Genomic DNA, 22,991 nt, shown 5'->3' with positions numbered 1-22,991 from the left:
GGAGCCAATGGGGTCTAAAAGCTTTTTGAGGGAAGCTTCTTGTGTCTCCCTAGACCAGGGAAAGCCTCACCAGGCTCTCCACAATTCCCTGTCTTTTATATTATTAGGAAAGCTTCTCTGAAGGATCAACTGAATCAACACAAAATGACAAAAACAATCAAAAGCACTCATAAGACAATTGTTCAAAATGGAAACAATTCTGAGTTCCCAACGTGCCAACAGATTTCTTGGAGTGGCTTAGATCTGGCAGGAGGGATGCAGGGTTTTCTTAGCACAGTTTATCAGGAAGCTGAGTCATCCATACTGAACCTCTGGTCCATGGCCTCCTCACTGCCATCGTGCAGCAAGGAGGCCCAGAGGCTGCTGTGCTCTGGGCCTGTCAGGGATGAACACAGCGGCTCTGTGGCCAGTGCCAGCTCCAGCTCCAGCAGCTCACAAGAGGAGACCCCTTCCAGAAGCTCTGCTGGCTCCAGTGTGGCAGACCAACAGAGCCCACTGGAAGCCCCCTTCCATTGCAGCCACCCCCAGCTGCGCCCATCATCACTGCAGAGCAGGAGCTGCCCCAGAGGAGCCGCGGCCGGAGCTCATGGCAGTGGCAGGTCCCTGTGCCCAGGGCAGAGCCACAGAACCTCTGCTCCTGCCTGGGACAGGGGCTGCTCACCCTGGTGTCCCACCGAGAGGAGGGATCCTGGGCCCCAAACTCTGCCCAGCCCTGCAAAAGGCCACCCCGCCAGCAGGGCCAGCAAGGTTCCTGCAGCCATTCAGTCCAATCAGAGGAAACAAATGTCTCTTCAGCTGACACAGTCTCTGCACACAGCTTTCTCCCCCTTCTCCTGGTGCCTTTCCCTGGCTCCAGGAAGAGCTGCAGGAAATGCTGTGTGAGCCATGATGATGGAAGAGCTACTGATAAAAACATTGGGCTGATGCTTTCAGAGGAGTCATGAATGGAAGACTGACCAACCTTCCGGCCAATGGTATGCCAAATGTTTCCATGCTTTAAATAATTGACTGCAATAAATTAATAAAAAGAAAGATATGGCAAAAATTTAAATCTCCCACAGCTGCTGGCTTTCCTCAGGCTCCATGGTCTATGTATTGCTAGACTTACTTCATTTAGGCAGAATATTACCTACCCTGACTGGTTGGAGAATGACCACAAAGTCTCATCTGTGGTGAGCAGTCACTAAAATTAGCTCAGCAGAGGCATCTTCAGCTGTCCAAGTGTAGCAGAAATACAGATTCTCTGCTTCATGGCTGTGTGGCAGCAGCTGCTGGTGTGGATTTGTCAGCGTTGCTTCATGGATTACCCCTGGGAAGGAATTGTGTGCACAGGCACAGTGTGATGGCTTCGATCTCCTCTAATTACTCCAATAGGATGATGGCCAGAACTTATAGGCAAAAAGCATCATGACAGAATAATTTACAATATTCTCCAAACTACTCTTATGGTTTTGATTTTCTTACTGATTGGGTTCAGTGTCTGGCCTCAAGAAATCAGTCCAGAAAGAACAGGCAAACCTCAGCTTGCAAGTTAGAGTGCAAGTCTTTAATCTGCCCTTTTTGCAGCATGTACAAACAACTTTTCAACATATTTGCAAAAAAATCTCTTAGTTCTTGCTATACCTATCCAGAACCTGACTCTCTCCTCGTTTTATTTTGATTTGGATCTCAGCATGATATTTTTTCTGGACAGGGAAGTAAGAACCAGCTGCAAATACAGACTACAGGTGTGAATCTATACTGCAGGAACTGAGCTGTAGCTTGGAATTAAAGGCAAGAAGTAGATGCCATGGTAAATGTGAATATTTAGTGCTGGCATAGGAGCCTTCTGCAATGCTCCACCAACCCATGGTTCACATTGCTACAAACTCTCTTTCTGGTGTTACAAAGAGTGTTGAAGAGCTGGCTGTAAGTAAAAAATACAACCAGAATGTTATTTTTTGTTAATATGGCAAACAATGACTATCTAATACTTCAGAGCTCATAGAAGTGAGTATTCAGATTTCCACTTAGTATGTGCTGGCAGTTTTAATTTGAAATCAACAAGTTTATCCAATTCAAGTTATCCGTAGGAATTAATTTGCTCTATGATCTACCTAAAAATGCCTCATTGTCTGATAAGTTTAGTAGAAATTTGCAAAGTCAACAGTCCACAGATTTACATTTCCTGTTTAGTGGCTATTCTGCAGGAAAGCTTTTACAGACTAATCCGTTTGGATGTAATTAAAATGCCAGTACATTTCATCTGGCCATCTTGGTATTAAAACAAAACCATGTGACTGCACAGCCTTTTTAAAAATATTTTCAAATAAATTTTCAAATCAACAGTCTGAGTAGGACTCAGAATAAAAACTCTACCAACCTTCAACTCCATTGGAAGATTTCCTTGTCACCCTGTGAATCAACTCTATATTCAGAAGATTACAAGTCCCAGTTATGGTGGTTTTGGTATGGTTAGCAATTGGGAAAGGATCTTCTTCCTTCTCAGCTCCATGCTGCAGTGCCTTTGGGATGTGGCCTGCTGGCCATTGTTTGTGCAGCCCTGGTGTTTCTCCATGAGGCAGAAAGGGCAATTGCATTTCCAGCCCAAAGCCCGTGAGGAGTGGGGCGTGCAGAGCTGTGCCAGACCCAGGCCAGCAGCTGTGCCCCCAGAGGGTTTTGGTTCCTGCCCAGGGCAGCTGGTGCATCTCTGCCATGAGTGCCTGCCCTTCCAGGTGCCCATGGACAGCAGGTGCAGGGTTCTGCACGGGGCACGGAACGGGGTGGGGATGTCTGCTGGCAACAGAGTGCAGCGGAGAGCAAACAGTCCAGGATGGTCCTGGAGTGTGTGACAGAGAACTCCTGACACAGCTGTGACTGAGCCAGTGAGGGAAGGCACTGCTGGACCTGCTGTTTGTGAGGAGAGAAGGGCTGCTGGGTGACAGGAGGGCTGGAGGCGGCCTTGGGCTCAGTGATCACAAAATGCTTGTGTTTGATTCCCAGAGAAGGAACGAGAGATGTTGGGGAAGTGTTGACCTGCAGCAAATTGTGAATTTGTTAAGCTTTAACAGGCAGTGCTTAGTTGTACCTTCCCTCACACCAGTGGTTGATGTGTGCAAGTGGATGTCTTAGCCTTGAGAATAAAGACAGTGGGCCTACTGAGGAGGTAGCTGCAATGCATTCAAGGAGAAGAAGGCTCTTAACTATAGGAGGAGAATTTGAGGAACGGGATGTTCACCACATGACCACCAGAGACCCTCAAGAGACCCCTACTCTAAATGTCAGTAATTTTGGGGAAGTGATTTAAACATGTTAAATACTTTGTGAGAATGTTTAGCCTGTGAGTTTGAGCAAAGTAATGAATAAAAGTAATGAAAGTAATGTCTTAGTTCCATGGATGCTAACAAGTGAGTGTGCATGTTTCAGGGAAGTGATTCCTCACACACCCAGCACTGAAATAAAGTAATGTCTCTTTTCTCACACTGAGCTGGCAGTGTGGATCGTGCCCTGCTCGGTAACTTTCATTTTGGTCATTCCTATTGAAGCATAAAGAATGGTTGAAATGAAATCTTTTCAAGCTGTTTCCCTTTGGTTTACCTGTTTGAGGGTTGAAATTGTGTGCTGCAGGTGTGCTGGGTGTGTGCAGAGCAGTGCAGCCCCAGACACCCCTTGGCTTGCCCACAAGTTGTCATGCCTTGCTGCCAGGTGTGCCCAGCTGTGGCAGGAGAAGGAGCCCGCAGCGCAGTGGGCACTGTGCCCTGCCCAGCCGGGGCTCTCTGGCACAGAGCAGCAGCAGCGCCAGCACCGTTCAATCGCTCCTGCCTTGGCTTCCCCTGGCACACAGAAGCCTCTGGAAATCAACACCGCCAGTGGCGTTCCCAGCTTGGAGCAGCTGCTGCTGGCGGGCAGATGCTGCCAGTTCGACTGCTGCCAAAGGGAAAGAAAGGCAGAGCAGAGGAAGAGATGTACATACACAGCAGCCCTGGGAACATCCAATAAACATGCAGATATATGGGGTGATTTGTTAGGAATTACTTCAGCTGCTATGCCAATAGTGCTTTCTCTCCTGGTTCTGTACAATGCTTTGGGCCATTTTCTTGGTCTGGTTTCCTTTGCTTGTATCCCATCTGAGTGCTCAGCTGGGGTACAGGCTGTAGGTGCTTGGGGCACTCTTGGAGCTCCTCCTGGATCCCCTGAACAACAGGGTTTGGCCCGTGAGGGGAATTTGTGCTGCTTTGTTACAGAGAAGAACTTCCCAGGCCATTTTGTGTTTGCTGTAGAGAAGGTTGGTAATTGCTTTGCTTAAATTCACAGACTAACATGCTTTGTGATGCTTTTCTTTGTCATACTTTGCTTTGTGATATCACGGCATGGTTGCCACATCGTCGCGGTGACATCAGAAGGTTGCCTTGGTGCACGGAAGGCCTCAGTGTCAGAGCAGCCCTAGGCCTTGCTCACATCAGGAGAACCCTCCTGGTTGGAGCATTGGTCAGTGGGTAGTTGCACTCTGACAGACCATTTGTTTTTCTAGTGTTGCAGAAGACTGGCACAGCACTGGGACAATGATCCACCATCTGGCCACGGCAGCTTTTGCTGCTTATGGTGTTTGTTTTTCTGCCTATTATGTTACACACTTTGCACGTAAGTAGAGTTTTCCCTTCTGCTTAGGTTAGGGTGTATCCTAAGCTGGCTTTTGTATGCCTTCCTGCTGGTGACTGAGTTTCTGATGTTGAAAGAGAAAGAGCATTAGGATGCCACTGGTTTGGTAAAGCTCCTGTCAAGAGGTTCAGCTAAAAAGGGGGTGTCTGTAGCCACAGGGGCAGCATTTGCAGGGGAACCTGCAGGGCTTCCGTTCCCTCCATGGGAGAGTCTGTGGCAGCAGAGTCTGTCATTTCCTCAGTTTGCTGGAGCAAGCAAGACACCTGTGAAAATGTAGACTGGCAGACCTTATTGGAAGGCCTTCTAAAAACTCTACAGTTGTTCCCAGAATTCAGAAAAAGCTTATTTCTTTTAAAACTTTGTCATGAAAAGATTTGACTGTCTAACTTGACCTTTTCAAAGGACCTCAAGGAGAGGATTTCAGAAGCTATTTCATGTCTTTGGTAGAACAGGAGCATTGAGTGTTAAAGAACAATTTGCATTTTCTTGGTCATGTTTGTATTCATTTACAGGCAAAACAGGCCAAATTGTAGGCACAAGCAAGAATATTGTCCTGATCTCTTGATGACTGTGTGAATGAAATGTGTCTGCTGGAGGGATGTTGTGAAACAGGAAATCACCTCTTTTTGGGTTAACTTGTTCTGTGGGATTCAGCAGCCCAGGCAGTATTCTGACAGCATCTGGTTCATTTTCCCTTCCCACTACAGGTCACCTGAAGCATGTATTCTGCAGTGCTGAAGATCCTGAGGTGAGTGATAAAGGAACATCTCATGTCCCTGGTGTTTAAGAATTGTGGAGCAAGCTGAGAGCTTGGCCAGTAGCAATAGAGTGTAGAGAGCCAGCTAGGAAGGCCAAAAGAAAATCTATTTTCATGCCTGAAGAAAAATAACAAAGTCCGAAATGGATATTTTAAATTTCTATATCAGAGCTTTGAAGAATTACAAACCTAGTTTTGAAGAGAGAACCTTGCTTGCTGAAGGCAGATAGGGTGGAATATTTACGTAGGAGCAATTTCCTGTACAGTTGAATTAGACCACTTTAATTTAGTCAGAGTCCCTTAGAATTCTATTCCTATCAAACTTTATGATATCTGCTTAGAAGATGTGGTTATAGAACAGGAAGGCCATCTTGCAATGGTGCCTGCAGTATCTGAAGTGCAATGGGCACCTTTGTGGCTGGGGAGCTGCGTGGGCCCAAAGGACGCAGGGCTGGCGGCCGTGAGCAGCTGAAGGTGAGGCAGCATGGGGCCAGGTGGCCAAGCAGGCCAAGGGCACGGTGGCTGTGCCAGCAGCAGTGGGGCAGCAGGAGCAGGGCAGTGAGCATGGCCTGTGCTGGGCAGCGCTGCGGCCACAGCTGGAGTGCTGTGTGCAGCTGTGGGCCCTGGGAAGCAGAAAGTCATGGAGGGGCTGCAGCGTGGGCACAGAAGGACAGGGGAGCTGGGCAAGGGGTGCAGCACAAGGCCAGGGAGGAGGTGCTGAGGGAGTTTTGGCCTGGACAATGGGGGCTCATGAGGGACCTTCAGGCAGACTTCCATAGATCCCTGCCATAGATCCATAGAGCCAATGCTCAGCACAAGGGCTGTTTCCCTGCCAAACAACCCCTTCACTGCATCCAAGTGCTTTAGACACTGGAGTAGGTAACACTTTCATATTTTGTTTGCTTGTTTGTTTGTTTGCTAGAAGGAGAAGCCTTGTGTAATTTCTCCTTCTCCAGGGAGCAAGGGAGCTTTTTCTCAGTCTTTCCTGCCCTTTTCCAGCACTGGCAGAAACACATCACTTTCAGGTTAACGGCTCCTGTGTCTTTTGGCAGCCCACGGAATCAGTGTGTGTTGTGTTTAGGAACTGAGCAGGAAATCAATGCCCTTGCATTCCAGCTGGTGCTCAGAGATTAGAGGAGCTGGAGGGGCTGGGCTGCATTTCTGACTCCAGCCACTTTAGCCCCATCAGTGTGGTCGAGTCCAAGAGAAGAACTTGCCTGAGCACAGATGCACAAAGAGTGCAGTTCCCAGTGCAATGCTCTGGGTCTGGTTGCATTCCATAGGGACCCACACGCTCCAGATTCCCCAAGAGTGTGGGTTACTGAAGCAACAGGAGAGCAAGTTCAGGATGGCTGCTGATCGGGGCACTGCTACCGAGTGCTGATGTGTGTAGTGACAAAAAGGACAGTATTGATTCAGGGTGACCCCCCGTGGCGAAAAATGAGCTTTGACTCTATGATTTAGAAGGTTAAACAAATGCTTTCTTAGGCTATGCTATATTACACTTAGTACTATATTAAAACTGTACTAAAGAGATACTATACTAAAAAGCTACTAAAGAAAAACTCGTGACTCTTTCCAGACAGTCACAACACAGCTTTTATCTAATTAGCTAATCAAGCTAAACAACTATCACTAAAATCCAATTAACAAATCACTTTCAGTAAACAATCACTATAACTCATTCTACATGAACTAAACAAAAAGAACAGCCAGTAGAAATAATAATTGTTTTCTCTTCTTCTCTAAGTTTCTCACTGCCTTCCCTTAAAAAAGACCTAGGAGAGAGAACTATATCTCTCTCTGTTCAAAGAATGTAAATACCACAGCACAGTAAAGAGAGATTATAAAAGTGAGATCTGTCTATCTCTCTATTTGAATCTTCCTGGCTCTGCTCCAAAGCAGTGGAAGATGCAAAGCTCACCTAAAGGCATCCCTTCAGGAGAGGAGTAGAGACAAGTTCCATTGACTGATCCTGAGCAGGCAGAGATGTTTCCCCCTCCAGAGATGGTTGTTTCTGCCCCTCCTGTTTTCCTCCTCCAGCCTCTTGTGCCCTGAAGCCTTCTTTTTATCCTTTAAATTTTTGCATGTCCTGAGGGAGTGGAACTATCCCATGCTGTATCTGGGGTCTGGTGACTTTGCTCATACACTCATTACATGACACATGGTTTCCTTCACTGGCATCCCCAGGGTTGTGTTAGTGCATTCGTTAACTGGGCCTTATGAGAAACTCTGTTACTGCTGGTCAGAATTCTCTGTTGACAAAAGACGGAGAAGAAACACCTTGGTCCTCCTCCATATACTGAGGTGGCCATAGAGGTTCTCTGACTTCCATCAGAGATCTTTTCATGCATCCTCATCTCCCGAATGACCCGGTTTTCTTACAAGAGTGTGGATGTCAGGAAGGAGGAATGCTGGTGCAGGCCTGAAGAGAAGGTGAACTCCAGAAGTGTCTCTCACAAGGAGTGAGCTCACCCAGGAAGCCCCTGCAGAGCCAGGATGGAGCTGTGGGACAGGGCGGGGTGTCAGTCACTACTGAAAGACAAACAGGACATGGCAGAAGCAGAGGGAGGCTCTCACCAGACCCTTGAGAAATGCCACTCCTTCCCTGTCAGCTGCCTGAGAGGCTGTTGGAGCTTCAGTCCCAGTGGCCCCTGATTGTAGGGCCAGGGGCACTTTGGAATCTGTGCCTCCCCTTGGGCAGAGAACGACCCAGGAGAGCAGCAGCACAGTGCTTTGGGAACGTGTGAGCCCAGCAGCCTTTGAGTCTTGGCCCACAAAGGGCATGTGGGAAGTTGAAACCCATCTTCTCTTGCTTTCTGTGCAGGTGCTTCTAGAGAAAGAGCAGGACCACACTGCTTCATCTGAGATGCCATGCCAGACTCAGGGAGAGCTGTTCCCTGCCCGAGGGCAGGAAGAGCAGCTCAGGCAGCAGGTGGAAGAGCCACAGGAGAATGGCCAGGTAAGCCTGACTGGCCAGGGCACAGTGGGAAGGGCAGGAAGAGGGGCATAAACCAGAGCTCTTGGGACTGAGGAGGCCAGGAGTCCCACAGGCACTGGAAGCACAGAGCCTTGCAATCTGCAGAGATCAGCACCAGGACAGGATGGTTACAGTGGAAGCAGAGCTGGGTAGGGAAGCAGAAACAAGGGGCTGAATAAATGTGATTTGGAGGCTAAAATAGGGAAAAGCTGAGCTTGATGGCAGCTCTCAGTCACTTGCTCTGCTTTTGTGTGTACAGAACATCAAGGCAGAGCCACAAGCAGAGCTGCCTGAAGCTCAGAGTGCCATCATGGCAGCAAAGAGGAGGAATGAAGACATCCAAGAGGAGAAGAATCTCCCTATGCAGAGGGGCAATCAACAAAAACAGGTGAATGAAGTAATGTCAGCCACTCCACTCATGAAACTGAGTCCTTTCCGTTGTTCTTTACAGAAAATTGATGAACAGATGCAGACAGAGCTGCAGGAAATTGAGGCTAGGACCAAGGCAAGGAAGAAGAGGCTAGAAGAAAAAATTAAAATCATCAAAGAGAAAATGAATTGCCTCCTTCAGGAGCAAAAGGCTCCAGAAAAGCAAGTGAGTGAAATAGCAATAGGCACTGCAGTCACCCAAGGGGTGGTTTCTGCCCTCCTTGCCTTTCCAGTGCAGAGCAGAAGGGGGTAGGTGATGCCTCTGAGTGCCATCCTGATGAGGCCTCTCTCAGAGCTGCTCTCAAGGACACTTCCTGCTCTGCTGCATCTCAGCTGATGCTCTACACAGTGGCATTTCTCCTCTGGCCATTTAGCCAGCAGTCATCCAAATGAACTCCCGCTGGCTTCTTCCAGGTCACCTTTTTTCTTGAGGTGTTTTTGCAGGTGAACACGGTCACTCACATAGATTTGGAATACGAGCTACAAGCTGTCTGTATCCCTTGTGAATCTGCTCCTGTCCTTTCCTTTACTTTCTTGCCAGTCAATGACTCCTGGCTGACGGGGACAAGCTGTAGCCTCTGACTGCTTTGTTCTGTTTGACTTGAGGTGGAAGTGTCGCCGTCCTACCTGGCAGCCTGCAGAGAGTTCCAGCAAATGACGGGCAACCAAGAGCCCCGAGGCTGGCATGAGGCCCAGGAACTGAACCATCCAGAGATGCTGCAGGATAAGCTCATCCCGAGGAAGGTGCAGAAAAAGAGAATTTCATGGCAGGAGGTAGAACATTAGAATGAGGAGCTGCAAATATATCTGCAGACCTAGGAGGGGGAAAGGAGTCTTTGAGAGAAGTGGAGCAGTCGTTGCTGCGGTCATCCTTTAGAACAACAAACTGGCTATGAACTCGAGTAAAACCAGCCTTTGGTTTTGGCCATTTGGTTTCACAAGTGGACATCCAAAGCAATCGAATTAAAGAGCTCTGCATGTGGCTGACAGCAGCTTCCTATGGGCTTGCATTTCAAATGGAAATCTCTCTTGCATTTCAGGGCAATCTCTGCCACATCTTCCTGACATCAACTCATTTCTTGTCTCAGATCTACACCGACTCTGACACTGAAGCTGCTGCAGAAGCAGCAGTGCCGTCCCAAGGAGCCTTTGCTCTCCAGCTGCAGAATTGGAGCCTGAGCACTTGGTTCACCTCCCGTGCTGACCCAGCTGCTGCTCAGCAACAGGAGATGGCGGGTGACTCCCTGGAGCAGCAGAGTACATCTGGTATCTTTCTTATCTGAGGGACAGTGTGTTGTGTGCACGTGTCAGCACAGCTGTACCAGAGGGTTCTGCTCAGTTTAGTGTCACAGAAGTGCTGGCAGTGCTCCGAGGCAGCAAGAGAGAGCTCTGGGTGTTCCTGCTGCCTCTGAGGGCAGCTTAGACTGGCTGGAATTTGCCTGGGCTTCCCTCTCTGCCGAAGGCAGAAGCAGGAATTGTCCCTGGATCAGCAGAAGGCTGTGACTGCTTGAGTCTTAGCCACTGGCAAAAGCCCTGCTGAGATCAGTCTCTAGGAGAACACATCAAGCCCTTTGTGATTCTGCAGCACAACCCAATGAATCTGCTTCTTGCCCTTAACAGCTGCCAGTGCTGTGCTCTCAGATAAGATCTGGTAGAGTTGAGAAGAGAGCCCAGTGGATTCTGTCTCTACCATCACCTGCTGGGACAAAAATGGCACTGATCTGTGCCTCGGTGTGGCTGATCTCAAAGCCCATCCTGTTGTGTCCTGAATGGGGGCAACAGCTTGTCCAGGGCTCAGGCTCACTCTGGGTTCTTCCCATCAGTGCCTGTCAGTGCTCATGCTTGGGCTTTGCCAGCCTTGTTGTGGTCGCTGCCCTGCCCCTGAGGGCTGTGGGAATGCAGAGGCTGGAGCCTTCCTTAGCTGGGAGGGTCCCGCTGCTGCCCGGCTGCTGCAGCGCGGAGCTGCCTGAGGCAGCAGCCCCTTCTCTGGGCCGGCTTCTGCCTCACACAGCCTGGGCTCACAGGAGGGTCAGCATCTCCTCTGGGCAGCTCTCTGTGTCACAGGGGCGCCTGAGGAGCACTGCTGTCCTCTGTGCCCCTGCCTGCTGTACCGAGTTGGGAAGATGGGGACGTGTGCGGTGCCGAGAGGGCGAGTGCAATGGGAGTGACAGATCCGCGCTGTCAGGGTGAAGAGAAGCGGCGCGGTTCTTCACGCGGGGCACGGGCAAGGGCATCTTTGGGCTCAGCCTGCTCATAAAGGGTGAGGGTCCTGATGCTGGAAGCCCTGTGGGGATTGGTTCTAGCATGAGCTGCTCTGCTTTACAAACGCAGAGGCATTCTTCTGGCAAACTGCTGCAAGGTGGAAAAGATGGGAACACTTGGCAATATTCCTCCTGTTCTGAACTTGGCATCTGTTCAGAGGAATTGATTTTTGATGTCCAGGTGCATTTAATCTTAGCAAGTAGGAAACCTTTTCTAAATCTCACAATGTTTATTCCCAAGGAAACAAAGGCACTGTTAGTTCCAGCTCTCCTTAATGTTTCTAGATGAAAAACTTACTTGCCTTGCTAGGTATTCTCTTCTGGTCTCAGTCTCCTCTGAATGTATCTCCTGGTGCTTCCCTGTGTGCCTGCTGTCAAGAGGTCTCTCACTTCAAAGGATGCTGGAAATCAGTCTCTGTGCCAGCCACTTGTGCTGTGGGCCTGCTGTTCTTTTCTTGTTGTACCAGTTGCTGTTCCTGTTGATGTTAGCCAGCTATCCACCAAGAGAGGGCTCAGAGCCCCAGACAGTGGGGCTGCCTTTTGTATCTCCTAGAAGGTGGGATCTCTGCTTTAAAGTGAACATCTTGCATTTTGTTTCTCTCAGGGAGAATGGTGAAGATGGAAAATCCTATTCTAAAATACACTGAACTGGAAAATATTGGCAGTGGGTGAGTCCAAGCAATGTTAATTGTACAAAACTATGCATCAGGTGTTTTGCTGGTGGAATAGGTATCAAGTGTAAAGTCAGGCAAGCTGCAAATGTGTTCAGGCACTGGGCTGAGATTGTCAGTGCTGATCAGAATTTCTAAGTGTACTCAGAAAGCCTTGTCAAAGACATCTCCATGCTTCCAGTGTCCTGCAGGTCTTAGGCATTGACAGCACAGATCTCCTGTGTGGGCTGGCTTTCACTGCAAGATCTAAGTGGCTTCTCCTTTCTCTGCTTCTGTTTTGTTTCTAGGACTTTTGGAGATGTTTTCAAAGCACTCGACACTGCCACAGGAGGAGAGGTAAATGTGAACAGCCCCTGCAGACTCTGCTGCACTCGAGGGCTTCCCCCTCTGGTGTGAGCTGTGGCTGGAGCTTTGGGCAGAGCTGTGCTGAAAAGGCACAGGAAGCACAGACCGGTGCCAGCCCACAAAACACATTTGGGACTTTGTCCTCCTCAGCTGCCAGAAGGAAGGCACGGAGGGCAGCGGTTCCTTTCAGAGAAGGACGCGCTCACTTGCTCTCCATTGCTAAAACAAAGGTGGTGCCTTCGAGCACCTCACTGTTCTTTGGGGCTACAGCTTCAGAGTCCTGAGTTCTCATTTCTGGCTGCCAGCAAATCCATCTGAAAGTTACTAGTAGTTCATTAGCCACTGCAGTTCTGCACTTGGGAACTGCACATAGGGAGAGATCTGCAAGGCGTCCCTGAAAGCCCTAAGCCCTGCCCATAGCCCAAGATGTATCCACAGAGTATTAAGGCAAGGATTACTTCTTCTGAATCCCAAATGACGCAGCAGAGAGTGTGGTCAGAGGTTTGTGGGTGATAACTGAGACACCGCTGTTACCAAGTGCTCAAGGCAAAATGTCAAGAGGTCCACGGGTCCTGTAACTGGCTCCCAAGGGAGCAGAGAAATGGGCTGTTGGAATGTCAGTTCCTAATTACTGCAGTGCCTAATCACAAGGCAGTTTGGCACAGCTCAGCTGTGTCATTGCAAAATCACTCGCTCCATGTGTCTTGTGGTCTCGTGCCACCAACCTCTCAAGTTACTGATTTTCAATGTCATTTTAGGTGGTCATCAAGAAAATACAGCTTCAAGGACTGAGGAAGAACAAACTAAAAGTCAATGAACTCATAGTCATGAAGGTGAACAGGAATCCCAACCTGGTCAGCTGTTTAGACAGGTGAGTTGTGCTTTTGTCCTATGAATGTTTGTTCACGTACTGCAAACTGCAAGGTAAGATCCCACTTTGGTCACTGGCAGAAAATAGAGCTGTAATTATTGGCTAATTATTATTGCTCTTTTCATCTCCAGTGGATGGGAAGACATTGCATTTTGTCTGCATGAGTCTTTGCTGGCACATGGTATTTGAAAATTGTTCAAAAACCCAGATGAGTCATGTCTTACTAAATCAATGATCTCTATATTCACAGCCACCACTTTGTTTTGGAGCTTGATTTTATTCAAGTGTCTTCTTACATCCAGGTAAACTAACATGGATTTCCCTTGGATTGTTGCCACTGTTTTCCATTGCTATGCATGCCAGGAGGAGTAGGTGCTTTTTTCCAGAAACACCATGCGTGACAGGCTTTTTATCTGGGCTGTTACTAAACTGCACATTTTGCTTGCTGCCCATTTAAGACATCTCTTTTTTCGCAGCTGTACCTTTCTCCTTGAGACTGCACAGATGGCAAACAATGCACAGCCAAGAGGGAATGTCTATTCCTTTATTTTTTTTTTGTCTCAAAGGGATCTGAAAAGAAGAGTGGATCCATCTTTTCCAAATAGCAACCTAGCCATGTACATTCATCTCCATGCCCTTGTGTCCTTCTTTCAGCTACCTTGTGGGTGAGGAACTGTCCCTGGTTATGGAGTACATGGATGGAGGCACTCTGAGTGATGTCATCAGCCAGACCTACCTGTCGGAAGATGAGATGGCAGCCATCAGTCAGGAGGTCAGCAATCCCATCTGTGTTTCCAAGGGCTTGGGCAGCATTGTCTGGGAAACAGGGCCTCAGAGCTGGAGTGATTTCCTGTGCCAAGCTTTGTTTCTGTGTTGCTGGTATGCTATGGGCAAGTAAAAGCATCTCAAGTGAAAGGCCTGCCAGTGCCCCTGCACTCCCTGTACTCAGTGCCAGTACTCTTATCTCCTGCTGTTGTATTCTCACTCTGTCTCTTGTATTTGTATTTGCTGTTCTCCACCTTGCCTCTCTAAATGTTTGCCTGGAGTTTGTCTTCACTGCATTCCTTGCCTGTGAAAGCAAAGGTGCTGGTGGCAGGATTTGGAATGATCAGCAAAGAAAAAAGACTCATTTCTCACAGTCCTCAGCTGAAAAGGATAGTAGTGCAGCCAAAATGCTCTTTGCTTCAGGAAGGTGACTGGTGTGATACATCCAAGCCTGTGCTGAGGCCAGCAAGAAAATCTTTGTCATGCAACCTCCCACCCAAAAGTGATCCGCTTCACACCAAAGGGAGGGACTTTTCCTTTCCAAACCCCTCCTTTGTCCTCTGCATGGAAAAAGCACATCCACTGCAGCAGGAGTCATCCTGGCTGGTTGGCAGGGGACAGCCTACAACAGCAGGTGCTGTTGCTCTTTCAAAAGCTGACGTGCCTTTCCTCAGAAAGGTCCTGCTCTGCAAGTGTTGGAGCAGCAAGCTCTTCCTCTCAGTGGCCATTACTGTTCTGCCATTACTCCCCATTCCCCTGGAGAGGGAACCTTTTAGGTTCTTTGTTTTCTTTCTTGTGGGATGAAATCACATCACTCATTTTTGACCTCCTGTTTCTGTTTTCTCTCTCAGTGTCTGCAAGGACTGCAATTTCTTCATTCAAACCACATCATCCTCCAAGATGTGAAGAGCAGAAACATCCTTCTCAGAACTGACGGTTCTGTCAAGCTGTGTCAGTATATTCTTGGTCAGGTGCAGCGTTCCAGGCTGTGGGTGTGGGGCTGCTTGGAGTGACTGCCAGCTCCCCAAAAATGGTTCTGGTGGCAGTGCAGGGACCCCTGCTGCGAGCTGAGGGCACAGTTGCAACGTGCACAGAGGTATAAGGAACCACAAGCAGTCAAGAGTGGCCTTGCTCTGTGTGTGTCCCTTCCAGACAGAGGGAGCTGCAATCTAAAGCTTCAGGGGAATGAAGTCCACTGCTGTGAGCAGCGTTAAGAATCTGGGTTTTTTTGGAAGTGGCCAATTCCATACTCCATTGGCTAAAGCCCCAAGGAAATTGAGCGTGGACAGTTCTCCAAGAGATTCAACAGCACATTCTTAGTCTGAGAGTGGGGAATTTTTTGCTTGGTTTCCTAATTGGAGCTGGCTTTCATGGTTGGTTGTTTTCTCCACAGCTGACTTTGGCCTCTTTGCTCAGCTCAGCCCTGAGCAGGGCAGACGGAGCTCCGTGGGCGGCGCTGCTGGGTGGCTGGCGCCTGAAGTGGTGACAGGTCAACCATGTGGCCCCAAAGTGGACATATGGTCTTTGGGAATCGTGGGCATCGAAATGGTGGAACGAGAAGTTCCTTCCTGGAATGCAACTCCTGTCTTGGTAAGGTGCAAATACTCACTGATCCCACTGTCTTTCTCACCTGTCCCATGCTCTGTGTGCCATTGGACAAAATCCCATTGCCATCTGCTGGCACCACTTCCACCAAGGTGTCATTCTAAAAATGCCCCAGCAACACATCAGCATCTGCTGTAGCTTTGGTTGTATCAGAAAGGGAAGGGGCAGTTCAGAAACCTAACCAGTTCAGAAACCTGCCAGTTTGGCCTCCAGCCACGCCTGACATTTCCCACTTGTTTTTTGAAGAATGTTGGAACTCTGTTTCTGAGGGACAAGAATTTTTCAGTGGAGAGAGTAGACATCTGATAAACATCCTGAGCAATGGAGGTTAGACCTTCCCAGTTTCAATTTTATAGAAAACATAACAAAAAAAGGAAAAATAAAAGTAAGCAAAAAAGAAAAAGAGAAAAAAACCTACTACCTAAGCAATGCTCAAGCAGTTCTCCTTGCTTTTTCATTTTTAAATACAGCTCTTCCCTTCCATTCTGTAGCATCTTTTCCAAATCCTGTGGATCTTTGAAACTCTCAGGCTTTCAAGTCTTCTGTACATTGTTCAGTCATGGATGCGGGTGGCCTGGAGAAGTTTAGGATGTGTTTTTCTCCGACTGCAGTTAGAATTGTTTGCCAAACCCTTGGCTGTTTCTTGGTACTTTAACAAGTTGATGAGCTTGCAGGCAGGTGCCTGGGCAGGGATCCAACATGGGCAGTTGACACCAGTGCTGTGTTTCTTTACCACAGGAGCAGGGCCATCCCTGGCCTGCACAGTTCTAATGACAGGGAGGGCTCCAGCTCCCCACCATGGCCAGTGGCTGAGCTCAGCTAAGAGTCAGGATAAAACCCTCTTTGTCACCTCTGGTGATGTGGGAAAAGGACAGAAAGCCCCATAAATTATTTGTACACAAGGGGAGTGCATTGCCATTTCCAGCTTTGAAATTCTCCTTTGGCTTAAAGAGGATAATAGCAAAGTCTCTTTGGTCACCATCTATTTCAGTGCCACGAGCACAGAGTTATCATGACAGTGGTGGGCATTTTTATGGAGACTCCAAGGCCTCTTGCCATTGTTATTTTTGTCTATTTGAGATGGATTCTGCAAGTTGAGGTTTGAATACTTCCAAGTTGGTGTCTTATGTTTCTAAATACCATCTTGTAAAAGCAGAATGAGCTCTCTCTCCCTCTGACTTGTCAGTGCGTTAGAGCTTGGTTCCACATGAACCGCACTGGATAATGATCAGCCGATGTCTTGCTAATCTACACTGTAATTCCTTGGCCTGAGGAGTATCAGAAAGATCTGCTGAGCTCCATGGACACTGTCAGCTGCATGGAAGTGAGCATCCTTGGCCTTGCTGAAGAAACTGGAGCTCAGCTTAGGTTAGATGCTCTTGAGCAGGAGAAAGGCTGGAATCCTCAGGAGTTTCCACGGGCCTGCGTGCCCAGAGGGACTGAGTTCTGGGGAGCAGCTGGATGTTTCTGCACATCATGGAAAGGGATTGCCAGACAGCTCAAGCCTCGCCCCAGGCAAACACTTCCCAGCTCTTCTCAGGCAACATTTGCTTTGGGTTTCAAGTTGTTCCCACTTGTCTGTCTGTGAAGATGCCCCTAAAACCACAAGGCAAGCCTCTCAGAACTGGTGTTACATTTCCAGAAATGAAGAAAGGAAGCCCAAACACAAGAAAGTTACTAAAGCACTGATTTTTAGAGAGGAACTTAACCCCCTGTGCAGTTTCTTCTCACTGGGAAACGTGCCTGAAACCTGGGCATGAGGGTGTAAAGGCCACAGAGTCTCTTCTGCTTCTTGTGCAGTGCTACTGAAACACTCAGTGACCATGTTTCTCTCCTAGCCCAAGCCACATTCTGGCTGTCACCAAGCCAGAGCCTGGTGATGTGGAGAGCCTGCCAAAACCTGCCATTTGTTTCCTGGCACTTTCTGGGATGGGCCTACCATTCATGCATTGACTTGGGTAGCCAAATGAGTAGAGGGTGACCGTAAGGATGGAACCTCTCCTTCTGATTTGACTATGAAAAGTTTTTCTTTTCCATATAAGGAAAGCAGAAATTTTCAGACTGCTGAGAAACAGAGCTGCAGGTGGCTCCTGTGTGTCCCAGCAGGCGTTTTCATCCCAGTACATTTGTGCATGCATCTTAATGTGTCTGTGTTGAAGATGAGATTCCCAATGTTTGTTTCCTTACCTGAGGAATACCTGGTGGATTTCCTTTCTTTCCTTCCAATTCCCATTGTTTTCAAGAACAAAGCAAAAAGCTTGATTCGTTTTGTTTTATGGCAGCTGTGCTTAAGGGACAAGAAGCACTGCAGAGATACTTTTCATATCCTAACCCTTGGATACAGTAGAGTCAGTATAGCAAAGTCCTTCTTCCAAAAAGCCCCTCAAGCTGATATGAATCCTCAGGGAAGGAATGTGCTTGTGCTGATGTAGTTCCCACTAACTAGGTCAGGCAATGAAATCAGCTGCCAAGGCAAAATCTGCAGGACAGTGGGAAAGCTGTGGCTGCATCAGGGTTTGGGTTTTTGGTTGGTAAAGGAAAGTCATCTCTGGGTCTTTGCCAGGGCAGAAAGTGCCACTGCAGAGTGGAGCTTAATCAATGGGATCTGGGAGAGCAGTGACAGATGGGAAAGAAGCAGGTGGAGCCTGGTGTCTCCTTTTTCCCCAGCCTCAACTCCTGATAGCCACAGGAGGAAAACAAAAGCTGCAGCAGCCCAACTTATTTTCATCCTGCCTGCATGACTTCCTGAGCTGCTGCCTGCAGAGAGACGAGGCGCGGCGCTGGTCTGCCAAGGAGCTGCTGCAGGTAAAATGTGAAGGGGCTGCAGGTGAAACAGGCTCTGAGGGATGGGCTCCTCCTCCACTCAAGTCCAAGGCAGCAGATGAGCTCCCTTCCTCCTCACCTCCATTCTTGGTGCTCTTCAAATGAAAACAGTGAGGAATCCTAGACTGGGCTGGGTGGCAGGGCCCTGTAAAGGTCCTGTGGTGCAAGTGTCCTTCAATGAGCAGGGACATCTTTAAAGAGATCAGGTTCCTCAGAGCCCTTTGCCACTGGAGCAGGAATGGTTGGAGGGATGGGGCACCTACAAGCTCTTGGGGCAAGCTGTGCCAGGGTTCCACCATGCTCCAAGAAAATAAGTTCTTCCTTAGACCTACTCTGATTAGATACCCTTTGTGTTTAATAATATTTGTCCATATCCTATTGTAACTGGCCCTGTTAAAAAAGATGTCCCCCGCTTTCTTCAAAGCAACTCTGAAATCTTGGAAAGTGGCAATAAAGTCTCCCTGGGGCCTGTTCTTCACAAAACTGAATAACTCCAGCGCCCTCTGCATTTCCTGAGAGGAGAGGCGCTCTGTCCTCTGACTGTTTCTGTCGCCTTCTTTTGTAATTTGGTGGAGGGCTCAGTTTTCTCTAATGGCAAAAGAATTGAAGTAGAGCAATGCAGGGTACAGAGACATGAAATGGTGGTGGAGGAATCCAAGGAAGCCAGTCCCAGCTGAGCAGTCAGAGATTTGGCTGTGGGCAGGAGGGGCTGTGGGGGGCTCACTCTGAGGGGCCCTGGTTTGTGCCCCCCAGCCCACCCTTAGAGGTTTCTGCCACGCAAACAGGGACAGCTGGGAGGGACTTGTCCCAGCCCCATCTGCTGCCTAGCACGCTCAAGCAGATGGGAACTGTGCCAGGGTTACTGCCAGGTTGTGTGGCAGAGAGGGAACTGCAGGGCCCAGTGCCACTGGGCTGGCCCTGATGGGAAGGAAGGAGCCATCCAGCACACAAGGGGCAGGGCATGGAAAGGTAGACACTGCTTTCTGTCCCTGTGGGAATCAGCACAGTGCCTGTCTTTCAAAGGCAGGGGCCCATATGAGCCATTGGAGTTTCCTGAAAGGAAGAAAACCCAGGGACAGGAAGCACCATTTCTAGAGCACTGGCGGGGCAAAAATCCCAACAAGATAAAGAAACCTGAATAAATGGATGAGTGGGATTCTGGGCCAGGTTTGCCTGTGATGGCAGGGTCCTGCACATGACTGCTGGGTAGCAGATGGTCCCACTGCTCCTCTTTCTGGGTCTTTTTATGACCCAGAGTAATCCTGATTGAGCCTGTGAAGCACTGAGCTTGGAAAGTAATGGCTCACTGTTCACTGTTCTTTGTCTTTTTGTTGTTTGGTTTGTTGTTTGTTTTTGGTTTATTTGTTTTGTTTTGGTTTTGGGTTTTTTGTTTGTGTTTTGTTTTCTTTTTTGTTTTTGTTTTTGTATTCGTTTTTTGGGTTTTTTTGTGAACAGCATCCATTTGTAACATCAGCCGAGGCTGCATCCACCCTGGCACCACTCATCATCTCAGTGAAGAGGAGGATGGAGAAGCAAACAGTGCTATAATCACATCAGGACCATTTTCTCCATAGCCATCTTAGAGAGTAGGATTGTAGAGTAGGAGTGTAGAGCAGGATTTAGAGTAGGATTTAGAGTAGGACTATGTGGAGAAAAGAAAAAAGACTCTGCACAATCCACTGTGAATCAAGGAGAAGCCATTTATTGTGCTTCTAAACATAGTTTATAATTAGTTCCTATCCTATAGCTTTCTGTAGTCATGCATTGTTTGGTTGCATCTTTTTCTTAATCCAATTGGTAGATGCTGTAAGGGTCATTTTATTTGTGTTGCTACCCCTTTGTCTGTCAGCAACTCTTCTGCTTCTTCTTTCTGCTCACAACATCACCTTTTTATCCACAACGTTGAATGCAGCTTTATTAAAAACCTGACTTAGTCCTAGAAGGTTAGTTAGTTTAGTTAGCTCCAGAAGGTTAGGCTGGTTCATTTAGTGCCTGTCCATTTTTCTGTAAATACCACCCTAGAGGATTATAGAGTAGGATTGTAAATAAATAAAGTTTCTGAAACTTTAACTCATCTGGAAGAATCCTTTCTTTCTCACCCTGTGAACAAGCTGAGCATTTCCTTCTGAGTTGTCAGCTGTCTCTTAAAGGTGGAATGGCTTCTTTGGTGTTGTGAAAAGTACATATTGCAGGACAGGTTCTTCACAGATAATAAAATTTATATATGTATATATATATAAATAATATACTGTATGTGTTATGTTGTCTTAGTTAGTAGTACTGTATTTTTTTAAGTACTGTGTTATGTTGCGGTGCAATGTCATGGTTTGCCTCAGATACCCCAGGTTCCTCCCTGATAATTCCCTGCCAGGTGTGTCAATCATCCCTCCTTTCCACACCCTGACCCCTGCTGAGCACTGTCTGTCAATCCTGGCATTCCAGAAGGGCGGCGAGTGATTGGCAGAATTCCAAAGATGCCCTCCCCTCCTGGAAGGACATTGGGCCATCCAGGTATCCTCTGTCCCTTGACACTTCCCCGCCCCGTACCTGGTTGGTGATCCCCGTGTTCCTTCCCTGCCCCTCTGCCCCGGGTAAAAGGGTGAGCAAACCATGCAGCTGGGAGTTCTCCTGGAGCCCTTGCTGGATTCAGAGGCCTGTGGGCCAGGAATAAAGCTCTGGATAGAAACCCTCCATCAGAACCAACTCCTTTCCTTCACCTCGTCTTAAAGCGTCTCCACCAAAGGTAAACCTGAGCTCCTGAATGCCTGGACTTGCCTCCAAGCGCCCAGCTGCAGCATCCAGCTGGCCAAAAGTGTCTCTGGGGTAAAATTCCACAGTTGCCGCTATTTGGTCAAGCAGCAAAGGCCAGACAAGCTCATGTACGTCCCGTCCAGCTATATTGATAATTATTTCAGTGGTAAATATAGTTTTAGGTCATAAGATTATGTAAAACAGAAACTATGTAATGTAAGATACTTTTTTAACTAGCTCAAGAAAGGGATGGGGTAATCAAGAAATTCTTTGCCCAGAGATGACAGCAACAGGACACCAAAAGCCCCAAGGGAAGAATTCTTGCATCCTTATTGGAAAAGACCAACTTTCTTCCACCTCCTTCCCAACTTTGACGAGCCAACAGGATTAAGGGGGAGAACTTGACCATAAGCAGAGAACAACCTTTGTTTGAAAAGAATTTATGCCTCATGTATGAGATATATGAATATGCAACAGGCTATTGCTTTTAAGGGCTAATCCTTTGTTAGCGTGTGTGCTTTTGGGGCATAATTGCCCAGGAGGCACCAGGACTGTCCGTATGTCTTTGTTTTTATTGTCCTTTACTGTTCTAACTCTGATTGTCCAAATTCTTATTATTCTAACTTCTATTACTATCTTAATAACCATTTTATTGCTACTAAACTGTTAAAATTTAAAAAGAAGGGATTGGTTTTTTTCTCAATGTGCTTTGAAAGCTGGGAAGACTCTTCATTCATCATCTCCAGAGCACACTGCCTTTGGCCAGAACACTGGCCCGTTTTGGTACATCTGTGACACTTCTAGTTGAGGCAGAAAGGGCAATGGCATTTGAAGGCAAAACCGAAGGAAGAATAGAGCAGCCCATACAACTTGCGCAGATGCAGGCCTTCAGCTGTGACTGGAGAGCATTGATGTTCCTGCCACTTGGATTTGTATCCCTAGGTGCAATGTCTTTGGCTGGAGGAGAGCCTTGCTCAAGTGAGAAAGCAGAAAGATCAGAGAGGGTGCTCGGGAAGGTCTCCTGTGGTGCAGAGCTGTCAGCGCCTGTGAGGTGACAGCAGGCCTGGCCTTGCCCGGGGTGGAGCCCCAGCAGAGCCCCGGCAGAGGCCAGAGCAGCCTGAGCCCCGGCAGAGGCAGGCTCGGAGGAGGCCCTTGGAGCTGCAAGAGGCAGAAGCCGGGCCCTGGGTGCCTCTTCCTGGGAGCGGGCGAATGCTCCGCTCTCAGAGCCCAGGTGGCAGCTGGCTGCTGCCGAGGGGAAGCGCAGCTGTGCTGGGCACAGCCCGGCCTGGAGGCATTGGCCGTCTGGAGTGTGCCCAGGAGCAGGGAAAGGCCAAGGGCAGCCATGGGCTGCTGGGCTGGCTGAGGATCCCTCCTCTTCTGCCGGCTGCCCCGCAACTCCTGGCAAAGGTCAGCAGTGTGTGCAGCACTCTGGGCACCGGGGCAGGGAGCCGGGCTGCTCGGCAGGCTGGAGCACAGGGCAGCTCCTTCAGGCCCGGCACTTGTGCCAGGGAAGCGAGGCCAGCGTGAGGCAGGGACAGCTTGGCAGGGCCCATCTGCAGGAGCCAGCACCTCACGCAGCTCTGGGAGGAAGCGCCTGCAATCCTGCAGGTCTGCACTGAGCCAGAGCAAAGGTGTGAGATGCAGAGTGTTTGGCAGAAATATTCAGGCCCACCAGGCCAGCCTGCTTTGTGCTCTCTGGCGCACAGCAAGCGCTCTGCAATGCAGCTCTGAGCTGCTGGAAGAGAGGCGATTGGGGATGTGCCTGAGGTGAGTCAAGGGGTTAGCTGAAAATGTAATTAGGATAATTGAAAATTGCAGATGGGTCAAGGGGCCATCTTGGAATACAACTGGGATAGTAGAAGATTGCATATTTTAGTTAAGATTTTAAAATGAGGTAAGAAATTAAGTTAGTAATACAGCTAGCAGAAATCATGTGCCTTAGTTAAAGAGTACCAAATATATTAGGAACGTAAAGCTAGAGCTGACAGGGATAGAGGAAGCAATTGTGAAGAAGCAGAGACCATAGAAATACCTTGCCTTAAGAATAATTGAACAGTTAGGAGAGGCAGCAGGACAAAAGGTCTTGCCAACTGGC

At 48.4% G+C, this 22,991-nt stretch overlaps 1 protein-coding gene across 1 annotated transcript in view; it reads right to left on the bottom strand.

Moving 5' to 3' along the window:
- Window positions 1-11,038, bottom strand: part of LOC141729541 (serine/threonine-protein kinase pim-1-like) — a 32,212-nt gene extending 21,174 nt beyond the window's left edge. The window contains exon 1 of the mRNA XM_074544248.1: window positions 10,916-11,038. Coding sequence (XP_074400349.1) covers window positions 10,916-11,038 — 123 coding nt within the window. The remainder of the gene's footprint in view (window positions 1-10,915) is intronic.
- Window positions 11,039-22,991: the final 11,953 nt, after the last annotated feature.

This window comes from Zonotrichia albicollis, chromosome 7 (genome assembly GCF_047830755.1).
Source record: "Zonotrichia albicollis isolate bZonAlb1 chromosome 7, bZonAlb1.hap1, whole genome shotgun sequence".
Taxonomy (NCBI): domain Eukaryota; kingdom Metazoa; phylum Chordata; class Aves; order Passeriformes; family Passerellidae; genus Zonotrichia; species Zonotrichia albicollis.
The sequence above is the reverse complement of the archived record's forward strand: the minus strand, read 5'-3'. Positions and strand labels throughout refer to the sequence as shown.